General features: G+C 42.2%; 1 protein-coding gene across 1 annotated transcript in view; it reads right to left on the bottom strand.

Annotated features, from left to right (window-relative positions):
* Positions 1-22,007, bottom strand: part of baiap3 (BAI1 associated protein 3) — a gene marked incomplete at both ends in the record, with an annotated part of 66,893 nt that overhangs the window by 18,003 nt on the left and 26,883 nt on the right. The window contains 11 exons of the mRNA XM_083779593.1: positions 5,540-5,591; positions 5,810-5,907; positions 6,361-6,417; positions 6,975-7,065; positions 13,183-13,307; positions 14,534-14,654; positions 14,797-14,900; positions 16,135-16,227; positions 18,713-18,820; positions 19,586-19,691; positions 20,806-20,883. Coding sequence (XP_083635719.1) covers positions 5,540-5,591; positions 5,810-5,907; positions 6,361-6,417; positions 6,975-7,065; positions 13,183-13,307; positions 14,534-14,654; positions 14,797-14,900; positions 16,135-16,227; positions 18,713-18,820; positions 19,586-19,691; positions 20,806-20,883 — 1,033 coding nt within the window. The remainder of the gene's footprint in view (positions 1-5,539; positions 5,592-5,809; positions 5,908-6,360; positions 6,418-6,974; positions 7,066-13,182; positions 13,308-14,533; positions 14,655-14,796; positions 14,901-16,134; positions 16,228-18,712; positions 18,821-19,585; positions 19,692-20,805; positions 20,884-22,007) is intronic.

Below are 22,007 nucleotides of genomic sequence, written 5' to 3'. Positions count from 1 at the left end.
ATTGAGATTGAGATGGCCAGTTTTAAACATCGATTTTGTTGTCGGTAAACGTCTTTTTCATGTGGATGCATTTTGTCGCTCAGTGGCATGCTGGAAGATCTATTTTCATCCCAGCTTGACCCCCTTGGGAGGAGGTGGGTAAAACATTTGAATGCCTTGCTAATTACTGAGTTCACGATGCCATGGAAAATGCCAGGAAATGTAGATATAAATATAATATAAAGAAATAAATAAAGAAAGATCTGCCATATTTCATTTTAGGAGTTATTATTTCCCATTGAAGTTTCACCTCATTCTGGATGAATGGGGTAACTGATGTTGGAATAGATGCCATTGCCTGGACTGAAATCTGCCAGATGTTTTAGTTTGCATATTTTTGCATGTTTTGCCAGCTAGCCTTCCAGAATGTGTTTTCACTTTGTCATTAGTGGAGTAGTGGAGTATTCTGGTCCCCACTGAAATGTAGTATAAATAGCGAATGGCCGACAAACAAACACAAAAAGCACCATATTACTATGTTAGTCACAAAAGTAATATTACATAATAATGTGTTACTTACGTAATGCATATCGTTAGCCTCATAGGATAAATGCCAAGTCATTTTTTTGCGAAATTGAGATTTCTGCCTACAGGTGCTCTCCTGGGGCTGCTGCATCGTCCTGGATTAGCGCCTATGTCCTCAGCCAATCACAAAGCTCACTATCTTCAAAAATGATGATCTGCCTAAGTCACTTGTGTGATTTGAGCATTTTTACGTTGCCGCCTAACTCACTTTGTGTGACTTGGGCATTTTTACATTGCATACACAGCAAACAACAGTTACTCTAATAGACCCCCAGGTGTTTAGTATGGAGTTAACATTACTCTAATAGACCCCCAGGTGTTTAGTATGGAGTTAACATTACTCTAATAGACCCCCAGGTGTTTAGTATGGAGTTAACATTACTCTAATAGACCCCCAGGTGTTTAGTATGGAGTTAACATTACTCTAATAGACCCCCAGGTGTTTAGTATGGAGTTAACATTACTCTAATAGACCCCCAGGTGTTTAGTATGGAGTTAACATCACTCTAATAGACCCCCAGGTGTTTAGTATGGAGTTAACATCACTCTAATAGACCCCCAGGTGTTTAGTATGGAGTTAACATCACTCTAATAGACCCCCAGGTGTTTAGTATGGAGTTAACATTACTCTAATAGACCCCCAGGTGTTTAGTATGGAGTTAACATCACTCTAATAGACCCCCAGGTGTTTAGTATGGAGTTAACATCACTCTAATAGACCCCCAGGTGTTTAGTATGGAGTTAACATCACTCTAATAGACCCCCAGGTGTTTAGTATGGAGTTAACATTACTCTAATAGACCCCCAGGTGTTTAGTATGGAGTTAACATTACTCTAATAGACCCCCAGGTGTTTAGTATGGAGTTAACATTACTCTAATAGACCCCCAGGTGTTTAGTATGGAGTTAACATCACTCTAATAGACCCCCAGGTGTTTAGTATGAAGTTAACATCACTCTAATAGACCCCCAGGTGTTTAGTATGGAGTTAACATCACTCTAATAGACCCCCAGGTGTTTAGTATGGAGTTAACATTACTCTAATATACCCCCAGGTGTTTAGTATGGAGTTAACATTACTCTAATAGACCCCCAGGTGTTTAGTATGGAGTTAACATCACTCTAATAGACCCCCAGGTGTTTAGTATGGAGTTAACATCACTCTAATAGACCCCAGGTGTTCTGTATGGAGTTAACATTACTCTAATAGACCCCCAGGTGTTTAGTATGGAGTTAACATTACTCTAATAGACCCCCAGGTGTTTAGTATGGCGTTAACATCACTCTAATAGACCCCCAGGTGTTCTGTATGGAGTTAACATTACTCTAACAGACCCCCAGGTGTTTAGTATGGAGTTAACATTACTCTAACAGACCCCCAGTGTTTAGTATGGAGTTAACATTACTCTAATAGACCCCCAGGTGTTTAGTATGGAGTTAACATTACTCTAACAGACCCCCAGGTGTTTAGTATGGAGTTAACATTACTCTAACAGACCCCCAGGTGTTTTGTATGGAGTTAACATTACTCTAATAGACCCCCAGGTGTTTAGTATGGAGTTAACATTACTCTAATAGACCCCCAGGTGTTTAGTATGGAGTTAACATTACTCTAATAGACCCCCAGGTGTTTAGTATGGAGTTAACATTACTCTAATAGACCCCCAGGTGTTTAGTATGGAGTTAACATTACTCTAATAGACCCCCAGGTGTTTAGTATGGAGTTAACATCACTCTAATAGACCCCCAGGTGTTTAGTATGGAGTTAACATTACTCGAATAGACCCACAGGTGTTTAGTATGGAGTTAACATTACTCTAATAGACCCCCATGTGTTTAGTATGGAGTTAACATTACTCTAATAGACCCCCAGGTGTTTAGTATGGAGTTAACATTACTCTAATAGACCCCCAGGTGTTTAGTATGGAGTTAACATTACTCTAATAGACCCCCAGGTGTTTAGTATTGAGTTAACATTACTCTAATAGACCCCCAGGTGTTTAGTATGGAGTTAACATCACTCTAATAGACCCCCAGGTGTTTAGTATGGAGTTAACATTACTCTAATAGACCCCCAGGTGTTTAGTATGGAGTTAACATTACTCTAATAGACCCCCAGGTGTTTAGTATGGAGTTAACATTACTCTAATAGACCCCCAGGTGTTCTGTATGGAGTTAACATCACTCTAATAGACCCCCAGGTGTTTAGTATGGAGTTAACATTACTCTAATAGACCCCCAGGTGTTTAGTATGGAGTTAACATTACTCTAATAGACCCCCAGGTGATTAGTATGGAGTTAACATTACTCTAATAGACCCCCAGGTGTTTAGTATGTAGTTAACATCACTCTAATAGACCCCCAGGTGTTTAGTATGGAGTTAACATTACTCTAATAGACCCCCAGGTGTTTAGTATGGAGTTAACATCACTCTAATAGACCCCCAGGTGTTTAGTATGGAGTTAACATTACTCTAATAGACCCCCAGGTGTTTAGTATGGAGTTAACATTACTCTAATAGACCCCCAGGTGATTAGTATGGAGTTAACATTACTCTAATAGACCCCCAGGTGTTTAGTATGGAGTTAACATCACTCTAATAGACCCCCAGGTGTTTAGTATGGAGTTAACATCACTCTAATAGACCCCCAGGTGTTTAGTATGGAGTTAACATTACTCTAATATACCCCCAGGTGTTTAGTATGGAGTTAACATTACTCTAATAGACCCCCAGGTGTTTAGTATGGAGTTAACATCACTCTAATAGACCCCCAGGTGTTTAGTATGGAGTTAACATCACTCTAATAGACCCCAGGTGTTCTGTATGGAGTTAACATTACTCTAATAGACCCCCAGGTGTTTAGTATGGAGTTAACATTACTCTAATAGACCCCCAGGTGTTTAGTATGGCGTTAACATCACTCTAATAGACCCCCAGGTGTTCTGTATGGAGTTAACATTACTCTAACAGACCCCCAGGTGTTTAGTATGGAGTTAACATTACTCTAACAGACCCCCAGTGTTTAGTATGGAGTTAACATTACTCTAATAGACCCCCAGGTGTTTAGTATGGAGTTAACATTACTCTAACAGACCCCCAGGTGTTTAGTATGGAGTTAACATTACTCTAACAGACCCCCAGGTGTTTTGTATGGAGTTAACATTACTCTAATAGACCCCCAGGTGTTTAGTATGGAGTTAACATTACTCTAATAGACCCCCAGGTGTTTAGTATGGAGTTAACATTACTCTAATAGACCCCCAGGTGTTTAGTATGGAGTTAACATTACTCTAATAGACCCCCAGGTGTTTAGTATGGAGTTAACATTACTCTAATAGACCCCCAGGTGTTTAGTATGGAGTTAACATCACTCTAATAGACCCCCAGGTGTTTAGTATGGAGTTAACATTACTCGAATAGACCCACAGGTGTTTAGTATGGAGTTAACATTACTCTAATAGACCCCCATGTGTTTAGTATGGAGTTAACATTACTCTAATAGACCCCCAGGTGTTTAGTATGGAGTTAACATTACTCTAATAGACCCCCAGGTGTTTAGTATGGAGTTAACATTACTCTAATAGACCCCCAGGTGTTTAGTATGGAGTTAACATTACTCTAATAGACCCCCAGGTGTTTAGTATGGAGTTAACATCACTCTAATAGACCCCCAGGTGTTTAGTATGGAGTTAACATCACTCTAATAGACCCCCAGGTGTTTAGTATGGAGTTAACATTACTCTAATAGACCCCCAGGTGTTTAGTATGGAGTTAACATTACTCTAATAGACCCCCAGGTGTTTAGTATGGAGTTAACATTACTCTAATAGACCCCCAGGTGTTCTGTATGGAGTTAACATCACTCTAATAGACCCCCAGGTGTTTAGTATGGAGTTAACATTACTCTAATAGACCCCCAGGTGTTTAGTATGGAGTTAACATTACTCTAATAGACCCCCAGGTGATTAGTATGGAGTTAACATTACTCTAATAGACCCCCAGGTGTTTAGTATGTAGTTAACATCACTCTAATAGACCCCCAGGTGTTTAGTATGGAGTTAACATTACTCTAATAGACCCCCAGGTGTTTAGTATGGAGTTAACATCACTCTAATAGACCCCCAGGTGTTTAGTATGGAGTTAACATTACTCTAATAGACCCCCAGGTGTTTAGTATGGAGTTAACATTACTCTAATAGACCCCCAGGTGATTAGTATGGAGTTAACATTACTCTAATAGACCCCCAGGTGTTTAGTATGGAGTTAACATCACTCTAATAGACCCCCAGGTGTTTAGTATGGAGTTAACATTACTCTAATAGACCCCCAGGTGTTTAGTATGGAGTTAACATCACTCTAATAGACCCCCAGGTGTTTAGTAGACATGTATTAAAAAATGCCTAAGTCACAGATTATTTTCTTGAAAATGGCCTAAGTCACTTTTTTTTGTTATGGAATGACTCTCATGTTTATCTTTTTGTAAAAAACATTTTGTTAACCCCTCAGGAAGCCATTGTAAAAATCTGCATTAAAAACTCTTACATACTTGCGAGAAAATGTGTTTTTTCTTATTATCCGAAAATCATAAAAAATGACTTAGGCATTTATCCTATGTACACTCACTGTATTGCAGTGGTTTTCAACCCTTTTCCTATCAAGTCCATTATTTATTCAGCATTTGCGCCACGGACCACTATTCCATGAGATTTAGCCTTTCAGACCCAAGATTTAGAGTATATTTTGTTGTTGTTGGCCACAATTCCATGCTGTATTGATGTACCATAGAGACAACAGGCAAACGTTTATCAACATTACAATTCTTCTACATTGTCTAATTGTGTAGACTTGTAAATTAAGTAAATGCAGATGTTTAACAATCATTTTACGCTCCTGTCCGGACCACAGGTTGAGAACCACTGCTGTATGGCATCCACAACAACAACATATCATTATGTTATCCTTAATAATGGCATACCAGTTTCTCCAGCTGTCTGTACGAGATGCTGAAGTAATCTACCTTCACAGCACTGTGAGAGGGTCAAACAGACAAAGACAAAGGTTAAAATGCAAGTCAGTCCGTTAATGAATTCACACGCACGCACGCACGCACGCGGGCACGCAGGCTCGCACGTGCGCTGTTTGAGAGCTGAGCCACACTGTACTCCGTACACTCGGATAGCGCACAAGTGCGGAACCATAATGGAGCCGTGCACGTGCAGTGAAGTGTGTATTGGCGTGCACGCACCTGTGGAAGAGCTGGTTGTAGACAGCGTGTGCTCTCTGCAGGTCAGAGCACACGGCGTCCACCACCTGAACCCTCCTCTTCAGCTGCTCGTCAAGTGGCTGCAGTTATTATTATGGGAAGCAAAACACACACACACACACACACACACACACACACACACACACACACACACACACACACACACACACACACACACAACGAGAGACGGTCATTAATGGAAGACAAACCGTTGCCTGTGTTTATTCTGCGGTAATGACCTCGTATGTCGCTGCACGCCGGCTAGCTTATTACACGGCTGCATGTGAAACAAAATCAATGATCCGACAAAGAATATCGACACAGCAACGTAAACACAGAGGCAGAACGGAGAACTTTTATTCAGAAATCAGACCTTGATTGGACTGACTGTTCAGAATAGAACAGTGATTATCAATTTGTACACTCTTTCAGAGTTATGGCCGTCATTGAAATTGCAAACTTTGAGAAACACTGGAATTGAGTAAGCTATATAATAAACATATTTCATTGTGTTCCATTCAAAAGAAACTTACCCCCTCCTCCGGCTTGTATTGTGCAATGATGCTTTCATACCACTCTGCAGTTCCCTTCTGTTGAAATAATTGCGTGATTATTAAGATATGAAAATAAATCCACTCATTTAATGTCATAGATTACCTCATATTATCATTATTATTATTGTTGTTGTTAATAATAATAATATTATTAACTAGAGCAGTGCCCATTGGAGTCTCTACAGCAGTACTGGCCTACTTGGAACGATGCAAGAAGGAAATGCATGCCCCACCCAGATATTATGTCTGTGTCCATTTTATGCCTATATATGGAGTTCTTTGTCAGGCATGCCCAAATATGGAGTCTATGCAGACGTCAGCATGATGTCAGAACAGGCCAGCTCCATACTATATATGGACACTGGGTACTGGGTAGGGGCCCTGTCTAAAGCCCGGGAAGAGGCCTTTTTGGGGCGGTTCTGGACAACCGTGGGTCCGACCGACTCGACACCGGGCACTGCACTCCCTGTGGTGTGGAACGCGTGTGTCGAATTTGAAGTCGGTGGGGCGAACGGTTCTCAAGTTACGTGGATTACACACACACACACACACACACACACACACACACGGTGCATTTATAGTTAGAAGATTACCTTGACAGCGGTGGTAATGTCCAAATGTAGTTCGTTTCGAAGTGGACATACTATCTTAAATGCCTGCATGGTCTGCATGCATCCAATTCCCCTATCATGTACATGGAGAGAGAGAAAATTCCAGAAAAAAAAAAGATTATTTCAGTCAAAACATATTTATGATTTATTTATGGATATTTGTTGAAATGGGTTTCCTATGCTTAACGTTTTACGTGAAGCTCACTTGCATGGCATTGTTGAAAATGTGCTTTACTATTAAACCTTCCTGCTGGTCTTGCATTGTCTATGAGGCTTTATTAGGTCAATCAAATACCCCTCTCTCTCATTAGCAGGCAACAGAGGAGCACTATCCCTCTCTCTGTTTCTGGCGCCCCCTACTGGTACTAATAGTCATATACTGGTGCTCATTAACGTCACACACATGGGTGAACAACACATAGGTGTACACGGACATTGCTGGTTGTAGGAGTGGTTGCACCACTCAAAAAGACAAATAGGTGATTTACAAGATCACAGAGTGTCGATGTACATGCTAGTTTAAAATGTTTAAAAATAGTAAAAATCACATAAAAATCACACACGCCAATCAAATCATCACATTCCGTGATCAGCCAATCAAATCATCACATTCCGTGGTACAAACACACACACAAAGCTGTGCATAGGAGTAGCTAGGAGTAGCCCCTAAAAAAACCCGTGTGAAGTCATCGTACAAATTTACGTCATATTTGGAGGACATTTGACCTAATTTCTCTATTCATTGTCAATGGCAAATATTAAGACATGTGGGGACAAAAGCTGTATATAGGAGGGGCTAACGCCCCTCAAAAAAGGAAAAGAAGTTTAGGGATAAAGGGTAAGGCACTGTCGAAAATAGGGCCCTTAAAGCTCTTGCAAAAGCAACCTGATCTCTCAGATTTAAAACCAGCAAGACAAGACGATTGTATGAATTTGAATAACTATGTGAATGAGAGAAAAAAGGTGTGTGTGTGTGTGTGTGTGCACGTGGGTGCATTCCTGTGCGTGCGTTCCTGTGCGTGCGTGTGCACATGGGTGCTTGTGTGTCTTTGAGCGATATGAGATCTCTCTTCAAGTGTCAATCTGTGGACCGAGCTGTAAATCTTGTTGGAAAAGTCCCAACTGGATATTGACTCTTCCACTCCAGTGTCCTCCCAGGTTAGATGGTGCCCTGGGGGGGGGGGCAGGCCGCACAGAGAGGACACGGCAACAATCAGACCGGCTTTTATTAGAAAAGTGTCTTATCACTGAGGTGGAACAGGTTCCTCAAGCCATTAAGACCTGAGGCCAAAGTGTCTACAAATGTCTTCTAAATCAGTTTTCTGAAAAACCTGTGTTGCTATATCAGTGGTGCTGCTCACCGGTTTTCATGTCATGGTCCCCCAAAAGTATATGTTTGGTCGCTACTAGCTCTGTTCCATAGCCTTCCTGCTTCGATTCTGCAAATTTCTGCCCTGCAGTAAGGCTATGCGACTTACTGGTTTAAATCTCTGGTCGAAATCAGACCAGCATCTCCTCTTTAGTGGAAATCTCATGAACGTTTGACCTACTCACCAATACAAACACAGGTTGTGTCAATAGAAAGCCTACTTTCCTTAGTGGACGCACTCTGAGCCCCCCACCACACGTATAAACTGTACTTTTTGGCCAAAAGGGGATTTTGTTTCCACCGGAAAAAAAACAATTTTAGTTACTCCGCTGCGCCCTCTACTGATATTGCCCAGAGAACTGCCTCATAGAGAATAGTTTTCCTCCGGTGGAAAAAAATCCCTTTCTGGCCAAAAAGTACCGTTTATACGTGTGGTGGGGGGCTCAGAGTGCTTCCACTAAGGAAAGTAGGCTTTCTATTGACACAACCCGTGTTTGTATTGGTGAGTAGGTCAAACGTTTGTGAGATTTCCACTAAAGAGGAGAGGCTGGTCTGATTTCGATTTGAGATTTAAACCGGTAAGTCGCATAGCCTTACTGCAGGGCAGAAATTTGCAGAATCGAAGCAGGAAGGCTATGGAACAGAGCTAGGTCGCTACAAGCTCATATAACGTGCTAAGGAGCTTGTAGATCCGCTATTTTTTAATAGCCAATGAAAGTGCTACATAGATATATATAGCTAATGGGGGAAATAAGTATTGAACACATCAACTTTCTTTCATTCACTTCATTTCCAATTATGCTATTCACATGATTTATTTACCAGACATTGGTATTAACTCAGGGAATCCACACATGTAAAGAAATTACAAAAATAAAATCCATACATATTTTTATGTGGTATAAGTATAAAGTGCAATAGAATGGGAAATAAGTAGTGAACACACCAAGATAAAACAGTATACTTAGTGATTTCATATGGTGCCTTGCCATTCCTTTCCTATGTAATTTGTATGTCTACCTCCTATCTGTGCAAACCAACATCAGCTGGGCTAGTGCAAATTGATTGGCTATAAAAAACAGCTGTTTTGTTAACAAGCAGGCACACAAGAAACATCTCATGATGGGTAAAAGCAAAGAGCTCTCTCAAGACATTCACAACCTGATTGTTGCTCAGCATCAGAATGGAACTGGTTACAGACTTATTTCAAAGCATCTGAATGTTCCAGTAAGCACTGTTGGGGCCAATATCCGCAAGTGGAAGAAGCATCACTTCACCATCAACAGGCCGCGTACAGGTGCTCCTCGCAAGATTTCTGACCAGGGAGTGAGAAGGATGGTCAGAAGAGTACTCAAAGAGCCAAGGACCACTCGAAAAGGTCTCCAGAAAGACTTGGAGGCAGTGTGTTACAGAGAAGGCAGTGTGTTACAGAGAAAACAATAGGCAATGCACTCCACCGCCATGGCCTCTATGGACGCTCAGCACGCAAGACCCCATTTCTCAGGAAAAGGCATGTCGAAGCTCGTTTAAAGTTTGCTAAACAGCATTTGGACAAGCCTACTGAATACTGGGAGAATGTTGTCTGGTCAGACGAGACCAAAATTGAACTTTTTTTTTAACTTAAGTCCACATAATTATTATTTATGGACTTGAATGTTGTGATTTCTTTTCATGTGTGGATTACTTGAGTTAATACCATGTCTGGTAGAAATGTCCTATCAATTGCATCTTTGGAAATACACGTACTGAGGAAAAAGTTGACGTGTCCAATACTTATTTCCCCCATTGTATAGCTATATAGATAGATAGACAAATACCATGCCTAAACCTAACCTGTAAAACAAGCTCCCCCTCAGCGATCATCGACTCCCAGGCTCTGCAAAAAAGCTCATCCCGTGTGAAGTGAGGGGCGCTCTTATCATCATAGATCACATTCCGTGCTCAGCCAATCAAATCATCACAAATATAATTCCGGCCAAATCACTTTTATCTTCAATATACTTTGCTCAGCCAATCAAATCATTGCTATCCGGGTGATCAGCCAATCATCAGCCAATGTTTGTATTCACACAAACCCGGAAAGCTGGGCATAGGGAAAAATGACGCAGACTCTTCCCGGTTTGAATGGGTTAATTGTCCAGTTCCACAGAGACATCCTGCACAGAACGTGACCTGAGAGAGTGAATGTGCTCCTATTCTTTCTTCTCCTGCTACTAATGTGGGGTGAGAGAGGTTGTAATGAATTGCATTTTTATTATAGCGCTTTTATAAGCACTCAAATAAGCACTTTAGAATGGCTCATTCATTCATACATCGGGAGGTGAAGTGGCAAACAGTGGATGCCACACCAATGGTGGCGAGCTAGCACCGACCGACTCATTGGGAGGCAGTGTAGGGTTTCAGTGTCTTGCCCAAGGGCACTTCCACGTGCAGACAGGAGGAGCTGGGATTCGAACCGCTGACTGATCCGCCGTGTCCGCTGCTGCCGCAGACGATGTCTCGTCCGGCGATGGACAGCAAGAGCACTCATACTCAATTTAGTGTTTGTAATTGAATACTAATGACTTTCACTCCACCACAGTACAAATATTGTACTTTTGACTCCACTACATTTCTTCGAAGGGAAATGGTATAGTGAAAATAGCACATCTACAGGCAAGTCCAAATTTTGACAGAGCAACTTTCACTTACAGTTGAATATTTGACCAGAATCTGTACTTCGACTCAAACTGGGGTTCAGTACTTTGTCCACCGCTGGTCATTTCGCGTACTGCGCTGGCGACGGCCGAATGATCTTAACGGCTTCTCACCCTATCGGTGTGTGACATATTGGACGACGCGGAGTCGGCATGCAGAAGCTGGTTTCACATCGACACATCGCTCCCTTTGCTCAAGGCCAATCCTCACGGCATGCGCACCTGTCTTCTTTAGTGCAAGCACAACTCAGTGTAAGTGATTCTATTCACAGAAATATGCTTCAGGTACTTGAAGTTAGGCAGGTGGTGAACCACGGACGCGCCTCAGCGTAAGCCTTCCTCAGCGTGATAATAATTATCACACAGAGTTAGACTTATGCCGAGACGCATTGGTGGTTTATCTGTGACTACCTTTAATTAAAAGTACCTCAAGGTCATTTCTGTGAGTACTGGCAGTTCTTTTACCTGATATTGAACACTGCTTTGTTCTCAACTGTCTCTTGACAGCGCATAGCCCCCCCACAAGGTCTATTTCAGACATTGTGGTAAGTCTACTGGGCTAGCCTTCACATGCACACAATGGTAACAAAGGGGTACCCAGTGAGTTTAAAACTAATGCTTTCTTTGAACAAAACATATGAGAGGTAAGTTTCAAATTATTGATGTAATATTAGGGACAAATAGGCTATATCTCAGGTACTACTGTATATCTCAGTTAACACTTAAATTAATGAAGATTTGTTCTAAACATTTGACCTCTTTTTTTACCATTATGGTCTGACGTCCGACCCGCAATAGTCCGACGTCCTAACAGTCCGACGCCCTAACCTAACCGCACACGGAACGACGGAAGCCACGGGTGAGTCATAACCGGCCACGTATGTCGGACTATTGGTACGTCGGACTAATGTGTACCAGTATGCCTCCCGCATGACGTGGCAAGAGGAAGGTGGTTGGTGGGAGACTTGTTTTTACCTTAGCATGAGCTCGTAGCGTGTTTTTACCTTAGCATGAGCTTAGGGTGGCCACCTGCAAGACCTCAGAAAGGAGGATACTTTTGCGGGGCTCGCTCCCCCGACCCGACCCCCCCCCCAGATCCCCCCCCCCCATATATTAATATTATTACTACTACTATTGCACCAGATTTCTCCAGCATTATGTCCACAGAGAACATATATTTGCTAATTAAATTAACCTTTTTAAATTATAGGGTACCACAAAGGCCATTCATTTTAGAATCAATTTATTTTATTTCATGTTTAGATATGTTTTATGTTTAATCTCTTTCTTGTGGGTTTTTTTATACAGTTTTATGGTCATCGGTGTGGGACATAGAATGATGCCAGTAGCCTATATGTTCACACAGCCTCCCTTTCTTTATGATGTCGAGTTCCTTGCTCCATTGCTCATTAAATGTAGTTTTTCATTTCGGTATATTTGGTTTGTTTATCTCTGCATTAACTATACTAAAGTGATTGTGAGAGCACAACAAACAAACCGACCATCCCACTGGCAGTGTTGCCCAGTTTTGGAAGAGAACCAAGCTACCATGTCTATGAAAACAAGCCCAAAAGAAGCCTGACTAGGCTTAGTAGCCTATTATATAAAACAAGCCTAAAGTCGCTTATAATTAAGCGGACATGGCAACACTCTGAACGTCTCCACTAGCCTCTCTCTTTTTAAGACAGTGTGGCCGGCTCGCTGCGGAGGCGGAGCTGAGCAGCGCTGCAGAGATTTTAATACCCAGGCAGACGACGTAAATGACAGTAAATGACACAAGCACTGTATATCACAAAAAAACGGACAATTATGTGTCCGGCCAGAGGTTGAGGTGGGAGGAGGACAGGTGGGTCTAAAACCGGACTGTCCGGCGTGAAACCGGACGTCTGGCCACCCTACATGAGCTCGTAGCGTGTCTTTACCTTAGCATGAGCTCGTAGCGTGTTTTTACCTTAGCATGAGCTCATAGCGTGTTTTTACCTTAGCATGAGCTCGTAGCGTGTTTTTACCTTAGCATGAGCTCGTAGCGTGTTTTTACCTTAGCATGAGCTCTTAGCGTGTCTTTACCTTAGCATGAGCTCGTAGCGTGTCTTTACCTTAGCATGAGCTCGTAGCGTGTCTTTACCTTAGCATGAGCTCGTAGCGTGCGATGGCAGCAGGACTGGTTGTGGGGAACACCTGACGCATGTTCTTCATCAGGCTCAGGCAGTGTTCTGTGTACAGCCGGAAGCTGTCTGACAGCTGCCTCTCCTATTGGACACAGGATAGGACGGAGGAGGAGCCTGAGGTTATTATAGCTAGTGGTGGAAAGTAACCAAGTACATAATGAATTGCATTTTATAGCGCTTTTCCAAGTGCTCAAAGCGCTTTACAATGGTTCATTCATTCATACATTGGGAGGTGAAGTGGCGAACAGTCGACGCCAGCGTCCTCACTTCCCACATTCACACACCAATGGTGGCAAGCTCACACCGACCAACTCATTGGAGGCAATGTAGGGTCCAGTGTCTTGCCCAAGGACACTTCGACATGTGGAAAGGAGGAGCCGGGATTCGAACCGCCGACCCAGGGATCATTGGCTCTACCTTCTGAGCCACAGCCACCCTTGCACATGCACGTAAGTACTGTACTTATACGTACACATATGTGACCGTTTCTGACTGAGGCTAGGTCATTGAAATGTTTTTAATTTTTTTTTTTTTCACGTCATATGAAAGCAGAAATCATAAGTTCAAATTGACATATTGGTTGTTCAGTTTGACCCACCAGTTTTGGAGACAGGGCTTAGTATAGAGTAAACAGAGAGTTGAGAAAACAGGCTTGAAAAGGTTCACTTCTGCGGACTCTTAACACTACACCTTGCTACATGTTTAAGCATTTATTTCATATTTACATTTATTTCAGACATGCTCTAGTACAGGGGTGGGCAACTTTGACGATGGAGAGGGCCACTATACTTCCACACTCACTCCCTAGGGCCATATATTACTGTCGTAGCAAAAATAGCTGATCTACAAGCTCAAAACGCGTCGCGCTGCGACACGTTTTGAGCTTGTAGATCGGCTATTTTTGCTATATTCGAATTTAAATCTTGAATTTTTGCTATTTTTGAATTGGAATCCTGAAAATCTACATTTTTATGTATTTTCAAATGCCTTTAATTATACTTGTGTTGAAGCAATGAGCTACTAATTTAGACGGAAGTAATAAAAGCGGGTCATGTTTGCATGTTGTGGAATAGTGACAGCTGAAACCAATATTATCAGTGTTCTGACAATAACCCTGAGGGCCACATTAAGTGAAGGTGGGGGCCGCATGTGGCCCCCGCGGGCCGCCAGTTGCGCACCCCTGCTCTAGTAGTATGTGAAGAGTCTGCCTGTGCTATTATCTCATTTTGGATAATAAATTAATAAAATACATATTATTTTCTCCTCTCCTGAACACTTGGGAACCTGGGCAAACCCTTAACCACCTACCAGGTCTCCCCTGACAGCCACGGGGTCCCACTCGGCGTCCATGGTCCTCAGCAGGCGCAGCAGGAGGGAGTAGCACAGCCTCTGGCTGCTGCGGTGGTGGCTGCTGTAGCAATGCCAGCGACTGCAGCAAAAAAACACATTTAAACTCCTCCGATGATGATGAACAATACTTTGGGTGTTATCATGTGTCATAAATTGTAATATACAATTACATGATATCTGTTGCGGCAAATTTGATCTTTTCCCTCCCGTCCTTTACTCACGTAATTGCCTGCTGCAGGGGTGAGAGATCAGTTTGCACGGCATGATGGGAAAGCACGGTCCATGCCAGGGGACTAACCTGCCCGTTCCAATTATATGGCTCCCTCTGCAATAAGCACCATGGTTTATAGCGTTACAGTGGTCAGTGATATTCACTGGAAAGTAACTGGTATGTACATTTACTAAGTACAATTTTGAGGTAATTTGACTTTACTCGAGTTAAGTATTTCCAATATCCAACACTTCTCTATTCCACTATACTGCACTTTTACTCCACTACATGTATTTAAAAACTTTAGTTACTAGTTAGCAGTGTTGTAACTAACGCCCTTACATCACGTTATGTTACCTAACGAAACTACTTTTTGCAGTAACTTGTAACCTAATTTCCCCATTCCATAACGGCGTTATAGTTATTGTGCGTGCGTTACCCGCGTTATGGCGTTATTATGTCAACTTATGTGAACCAAGTGAAAATTCTCCCCATGCAGCGCCGTGAGTCTATCGGTCATACAGGCTCTGTGCTGACTGCTGAGAGAGCGCTCTCTGTGTTGTACTGTGTTGACAGTTTGTGCTCTCATACTAGCCTCTGAGCACACATGGCTTCTCACTCGCAGATGAGGTCATTGATTGGCTAACGTAGGGCCAGATTTCAGGGTAAGCCAATCAGAGACAGTCTGACAGAGTAGGGCGGGTCTTACTCTTATTGCTGTGGTAAACACCAGAGTCACAGACACACAAACCCTTGTAACACATACACACTAAAACGCCGGTTGAACGAACATTATTACCACACCCTACAATGGCAAATGCGGATGTCAGCGAGATCGGATGCTTTGTGGGTTGGAAATACAAGCATTATTTTGAGTACTTGCGACAAAAACATTGAGGTGAAATGCAACTTATGTGGCGGACATAAAGCATTGTCCACAGCCAAGAAGAGCAATGCAAATCTAATAAAGCATCTTAAATCAGTCCATGAGCTAGGCTGCCTCACATGGACCACCAAAACAGACAAAGATCGATTTTAAATCGCCACAGCAGCATGTCACCAAGAGTCGACTTGACAAAATGATTGCCAGGTATGTTGTTGAGGAAATGCTTCCCCTTTCAACGGTGGAGTCTGTTCCTTACAGAGCACTGGTCAGCAAAATACCAGTGAAAGCAGGGCCAATGTGCAGAAATACATTTTCCAAATACCTGAACAGTGAATATTCTAAAATGAAAGATGAGCTCAAAAATACATTTGATGAATTAGAATATCTCTCTACCACTGCAGATATATGGAATCATTTTTTTTTAAATTATTATTATTTTTTCCATATTTTTTTCAGCCTCACCTGAACACATGCATGGTCATACTCCAGAATCTGACTCAGCAGTTTCCTGTGAATGGACACGTCAGAGTCTCTCTTGGTCAGGGCTGTGTCTCTCTGGAGGAAAACATCATCCAATGTCAATAAGGATTCACACAATTAACAAGACTATCATACACAGTAAAATCCAGAGAGTACAGGTTTATGAACAGATTCATGTTATGTACATTTATACATTTAAGTTAAGTCACTTATGGTGACTTAACTTATGGTGAACCACAGTGCCGGCCTTATTGAAAATGTTGCCCCAGGCATAATATTTCCAGATGCCCCCCCTCCCGTGACCAATGTAGAGTAATTTATAACACAAAGGCTATAATTCACATGACTGATTTATTATTGTTTCACACTGGACGATTAGCTCCCTCCTGTGGCCATAAAAATGACCACAGGAGCGCTCCGTGCCTGCTTGGAAAAAAGCGAATGTTTCTGCGATTGGGCTGACGGCTCTGCTGCCCCTCACGCTCCTGTTGCCCCAGGCATTTGCCTGATCTGCCTGATCTGAAGGCCGGCCCTGGTGAACCACCATAAAAGAAGACATGTGTTATTTTACATAGATCCATAAGCTCACAAGGCATCACATTCTGTTCCTGAAACTCCCTCACAAGGGTCCCCGGACCCCACATTTAGAACAGTGTTGATTTCGTCGACTATGACACTGACGGAAACTAAATGGAATTTTGTAAACTAAATATATTGACAATTTCGTCAACAAAATAAAACTAGACTAAAATGTTAGGAAGGGACTAGTGGATAAGAGATCCAATATAACTAAAAGACACAAGTCATTTTACACTTGGTTGCAGGCTGAAAATAGCCGATCTACAAGCTCACAGCGTGTCGCAGCAAGCTTGTGAGCTTGTAGATCGGCTATTTTGTAAAAGTGACAGATCAGCCATTACGACGGCATCAAAGCCCGCCAAAACACTATTTTGTCGACTAAATCAACTGTAGTTTTAGTCAACTAAAATCGTACTGTAGACTAAAACATTTCAGATGACTAAAATATGAAGTTTTATTCCAAAGACTATGACTAAACTAAAATCTAAATTTGCTGCCAAAAACAACACGTGTGTGTGTGTGTGTCCCGCATCGCGACTCGTTAGTTCTGTTCAGAGAGAGAGACCGACTGAGAATGTTCCACTGGGAGGTGGGTGATTAATTTGTGATGTAGTCTGTTTTATCACATCAGAATATGTTTTTATGTAAACCAATATGGATATTTAATAGAAGACATAGGCACACATGGAGAAGGTGCACCATATGACCAATAGGAGACTGACCATCTCTTCACCTAGTGCAACTCTTTCACAAATTTTGTTAAATGCTATTATTCAAAATGTGGGTTATTATTCAGCATCATATGCAGATATCATTTTCTTTTGCAGTTTAAACAAAAACAATATATCCACAAATATGTTGATGTGGCATATACAAATATATGTTCATATAGGCCTATTTTAGGATTTGTTTGAGTGGTGCAACCACTCCCTTTCGGAGCTATGTGTGTGGCTGGCTGGCTGGGTCTGAGCATGAAAACAGCACACCGGAACCTGCCCGGCCCCCCGGGTGCGTGTGTTCATGGGGGTCTGGATGTTCTGGGGAGACCCCCGAGGACCCCCACAGAGTTGCATCACTCACTTTTTTTTCTAGGGTTGGATGTCTGTATTCCTCTAAATCAATGTTAAAAAATTCCAAATCAACATTAAAAAAGGCCACTTTTTTGCGTCGAGCCTATTAAAACACTAAAGTCTCACTCTTGGCTTTTTCTGAAAGTTGGCAGCCCTGGATGCGGAAGTAATGTGAGGTGAAAAAGTAAACAAATGTTTTGTTCTCAACAAATACTCATCGATAATTAACAAACAGTGTTGAAATGATCAGAATATATATTACAGGTTTTTAGGGGTGGTTGTGTGTGGTCTGGTGCATTTTAAATAAATCAAGCGTCGTAGCGCATGTTTTGGAATTCCCATGTTCAATGGCGGCTGAAGAAGGAATATGCGCCTTCCAGAGTCACCGATCAAAACTTAGCTATTTTTACCCTGGAAGGCGTATATTCCTCCGGAAGTTTTGTATTATCAATGACGTCCTGAGACGGCACATCTTACGTCTGAAGAATGATACAGTATGAAGGTCTATATGAGCGAACCATGAAGGCACATACAATATGCCTTCCGGGTCGTCTGCCGAGACATATACGGTAAGCCTTTTTTGGAAGAGTAAACAAATGTTTCGTTTGCAGCAAATACGCATCGAAAAATTAACAAACTAGTGTTGAAATGCTCGGAATATATTACAGGTTTTTATGGGTGGTTGTGTGTGATCTGGTGCATTTAAATCAAGTGGTAGCGCATGTTTTTGAAGTCCCACGTATTATCAATGGAATTCCTAACACGGCACAAATCTGCCGTCTGGAGAAATACATGACGGTCTATGAGCGACCCTGGAAGGCAGTTATGCCTTCACGGGCATATGCGCCTTCCGGGGTCACTGACAAAAAGTCGCTATGTGGCTTTTCGGGAGTGAGACTGTGTTGACAAACCTGACTGGTGAAGACTTTCAGGATCAGGTGGCACTCTCCTTGTACTTTGGATGCGCTGGATCTGGGCTCCAGCTTGAACCACTTGTCGTAGCCGGCCACAGGGATCTCCTGCAAGAAGCCAACACAGCGGAACAGCTCATGGACGCTTCGTTGAGCAACATGGGCAAAATAATGTCAAAGTACAAAATGAGTCTTAAGAGCAGTGGAGAAAAGCTTCCCAGGTTTTGACAGTCTATACCTGGGGATTGCTTCACAGTGTAGCCCAGTGGTTCCCAAAGTGGGGTCCGGGGACCCCCAGGGGTCCTTGAGGGAGTTCCAGGGGGTCCCCGGCTAAATGATACCCAAATGGACCCTTATGGGTCTGTAACTCAGAGAGTGTACAAATGGGACCTGGTTCCATTTGTACACGCCGTTAAATTAACATTAACATTTTACAATATAAATGGGGGTCCCAGAGATAGAAATGGGGGTCTGTAGACTAATGCATGTCAAACTGGGGGTAATTGAAATTAAACGGTACTGCTAGACCCGTAAAAAGAATCTTCTCTTTTGGAGGTACCTGGCATATCTTTTCCATTGGGGGTCCGCAGGCTAATTAGTGTCAATTTGGGGGTTCTTTGACATGAAAAGGTTTGGGAAATACTGGTGTAGCCAAATAGTCGAGGACATTTAGAGCTGCAACACTTAAGTAAAACTAATCCATTTGTATCAATTAGAAGAAGTGACTTTCTGTTTACATATATTTTTTATATTAATGATATATCAAGAATAAAATAATAATAATAGGCTAAATGTTTTGCCTATTATTTTGGACAAATACTGTGGGCCCACAGAGAATCTCAGGTTTCGTACAACTGGGTTACGCAGACTCACATTCAGAGGGACGTTGATACAGCCGAGGAAGTCGTCTGCGTTCTCCTCAGATCCTGACGAGGCAGATCCATTGGACCGCACTGACTTAGCTATCTGCTTAAAATACCTACACAAATAAACCAATGGACAAACAAGGCAAATGTTTCATTCTAAGGTGCAAAGCACTTGAACCCAACATCCCTATACCGAGGAGAATCTACAATCTACAAGAGATCTACAAGCTTGTAGATCCCTGAAGACCCCTGTTGTAAGGGAAAGCCGGAGCAGACCAAGTATAGAGCCCTGGGGGACCCCAAAGTGTGGTCCAGGGACCCCTAGGGGTCCTTGAGGGAGTTCCAGGGGGTGCCCAGCCAAATGATAGTTAGGAACCAAATGGACCCTTATGGGTCTGTAACTCTGACAGTGTACAAATGGAACCAAATGGACCCTAAATTGGGGTCCCAGAGATAGAAATGCCATGACATGGAGGACTGTATAGCCTAATTCAGGTCAAACTGGGGGTCCTTGAAATGAGAATCACTGCTTTAGCCGTGAAAATCTTCTCTCATGGAGGTCCTTGGCATATATTTTCCAATGGGGGGGGGGGGGGGTCCGCGGGCTAATGAGTATCATTTTGGGGGTCCTTTTTGGGAACCACTGAACTACAGTAAGTACAGTACACAGGGTTTATAGGGATTAACCCATTTTGGGTGGGAACCCCTTTTGGTTTTAGCATTATGTTATGCTTTAGCTATTGAAAAATAGCAGATCTACAAGCTTGTAGCGCGCCTTTTTTTTTTTAAATCGAAGAACGACTGACATAGAAACATAGCTTTTTCAGAAAACTGTCAGGATGTAGAAGACATTTTTAGAATCTGATCTCAGGTCAGAATGGGTTAAACACTAAAGATTTCACGTGGTGTTTCCAAGTCCATCCTACAACTAAAGTCCAGGTATATAGCTTGCACACAAAAAAATTATTAGCCTTTTAGGTTCACGGAGGTTCCCGTGTTAATCTGGCCATGATGAGACATTTAATGCCAAAGGTGCGGCACACAGTTAATTTAACTAATTTAAGTGAACAAATTGATTCATTAACACTGAGGATATTACTATGCACGTGCACTTCACCACTTAAACCCTATAATATATATACTTCATTGACCCCTGGCGTCAATGGAGTATTTAGGGCTTAAGTGGTTAATGCTAAAGATGGATTACATCATGACAGTTCCTTTTACCTGCCCATTCCTCGAAGTCCACTGATTTCATTGAGTTTTTTGCAGGCCTCGGCGACAGAGACATCATCGTCATGATCCCTATGAGGACGGATGGAAGGACAACATAGAGGACAGTTATTGTACAGTTAGAAACCATTTGCATTTAGCAGACGCTCTTATTCAGAGCGACTTACACAGTGCAAGATGCATATGCAGTTAGATCTTCTAAATGATGACAATTTTTGGATATACCTCATGTTTCTGTATCAATGCTGCTCAATATTTCATGTCAAGGACCCCAAGAAATATATGTATTTGGCCACCGACCCCCATCTGAAAATATGATGTTCCAGGAACCCCTCAGAAGCAAAGATTTTAGTTTAAAAAGTTCACCCTGAAAGAATATACATTCAAAGATTTGAGCCACATTTTCAAGATTTTTCAAAAATAGCAGACCTACAAGCTCGTAGCGTGGCACCAAGTGCCGCGCTATGAGCTTGTAGGTCTTGTAGCTTGTAGAGCTTGTAGATCTGCTATTTTTAAATAGCTAAAGTATAACATAATGCTTAAAACACCAAAAGGGGTTCCCGCACCAAAATGGGTTTTAAGAGGCTATTTATAGCAATCCCACCAAATACTATAAATGTTTTACCTGTGATAGATTGTGTATAATCCCTATTTACTGTGGATTGACAGTGCATATGATATTTTACCAATACTTCTAGGAATATCTCGCTCATGTACAGTACTTTGATTTACCTACATAATATAGGTTAGCAGGTATACATAAGGTATGAATATTCTTATGTATACCTGCTAACCTATAGCATCTGTCTAAACAAGCAGCTATCTAAATAATCTATCCAAAACAGGCAAAAAGAATGGATAGAACGGATGAGGATTGTTGAGGGTGAGATATGCATGGGCTGTATTTTGCGTGTCTTAAGTACCAGGTCTTATTCCCTAACTTGAGTAAACTAAAGACCTGGAGGCGTGATCAATGCCATTTGGCTATTCTGAGTGGCCAAAGAGCATTGATCACGCCTCCAGGAATTTAGTTTACTCAAGTTAGGTAATAAGACCTGGTACTTAAGACACGCAAAATACAGCCCTATAGAGTCTTCCAACCAATCCAATTTGGCTCAGAAGCATCCAAGATGCCCAGGCCGTAGCGTAACGGTCTGGGCACCGGACTGGTAATCCAGTCGCAGTGTGCCGCGGGT

This window comes from Protomyctophum parallelum, assembly GCF_964188405.1.
Source record: "Protomyctophum parallelum genome assembly, chromosome: 13".
Taxonomy (NCBI): Eukaryota; Metazoa; Chordata; class Actinopteri; order Myctophiformes; family Myctophidae; genus Protomyctophum; species Protomyctophum parallelum.
Note: the sequence above shows the minus strand (reverse complement) of the source record. Positions and strands in the feature narration are given on the sequence as shown.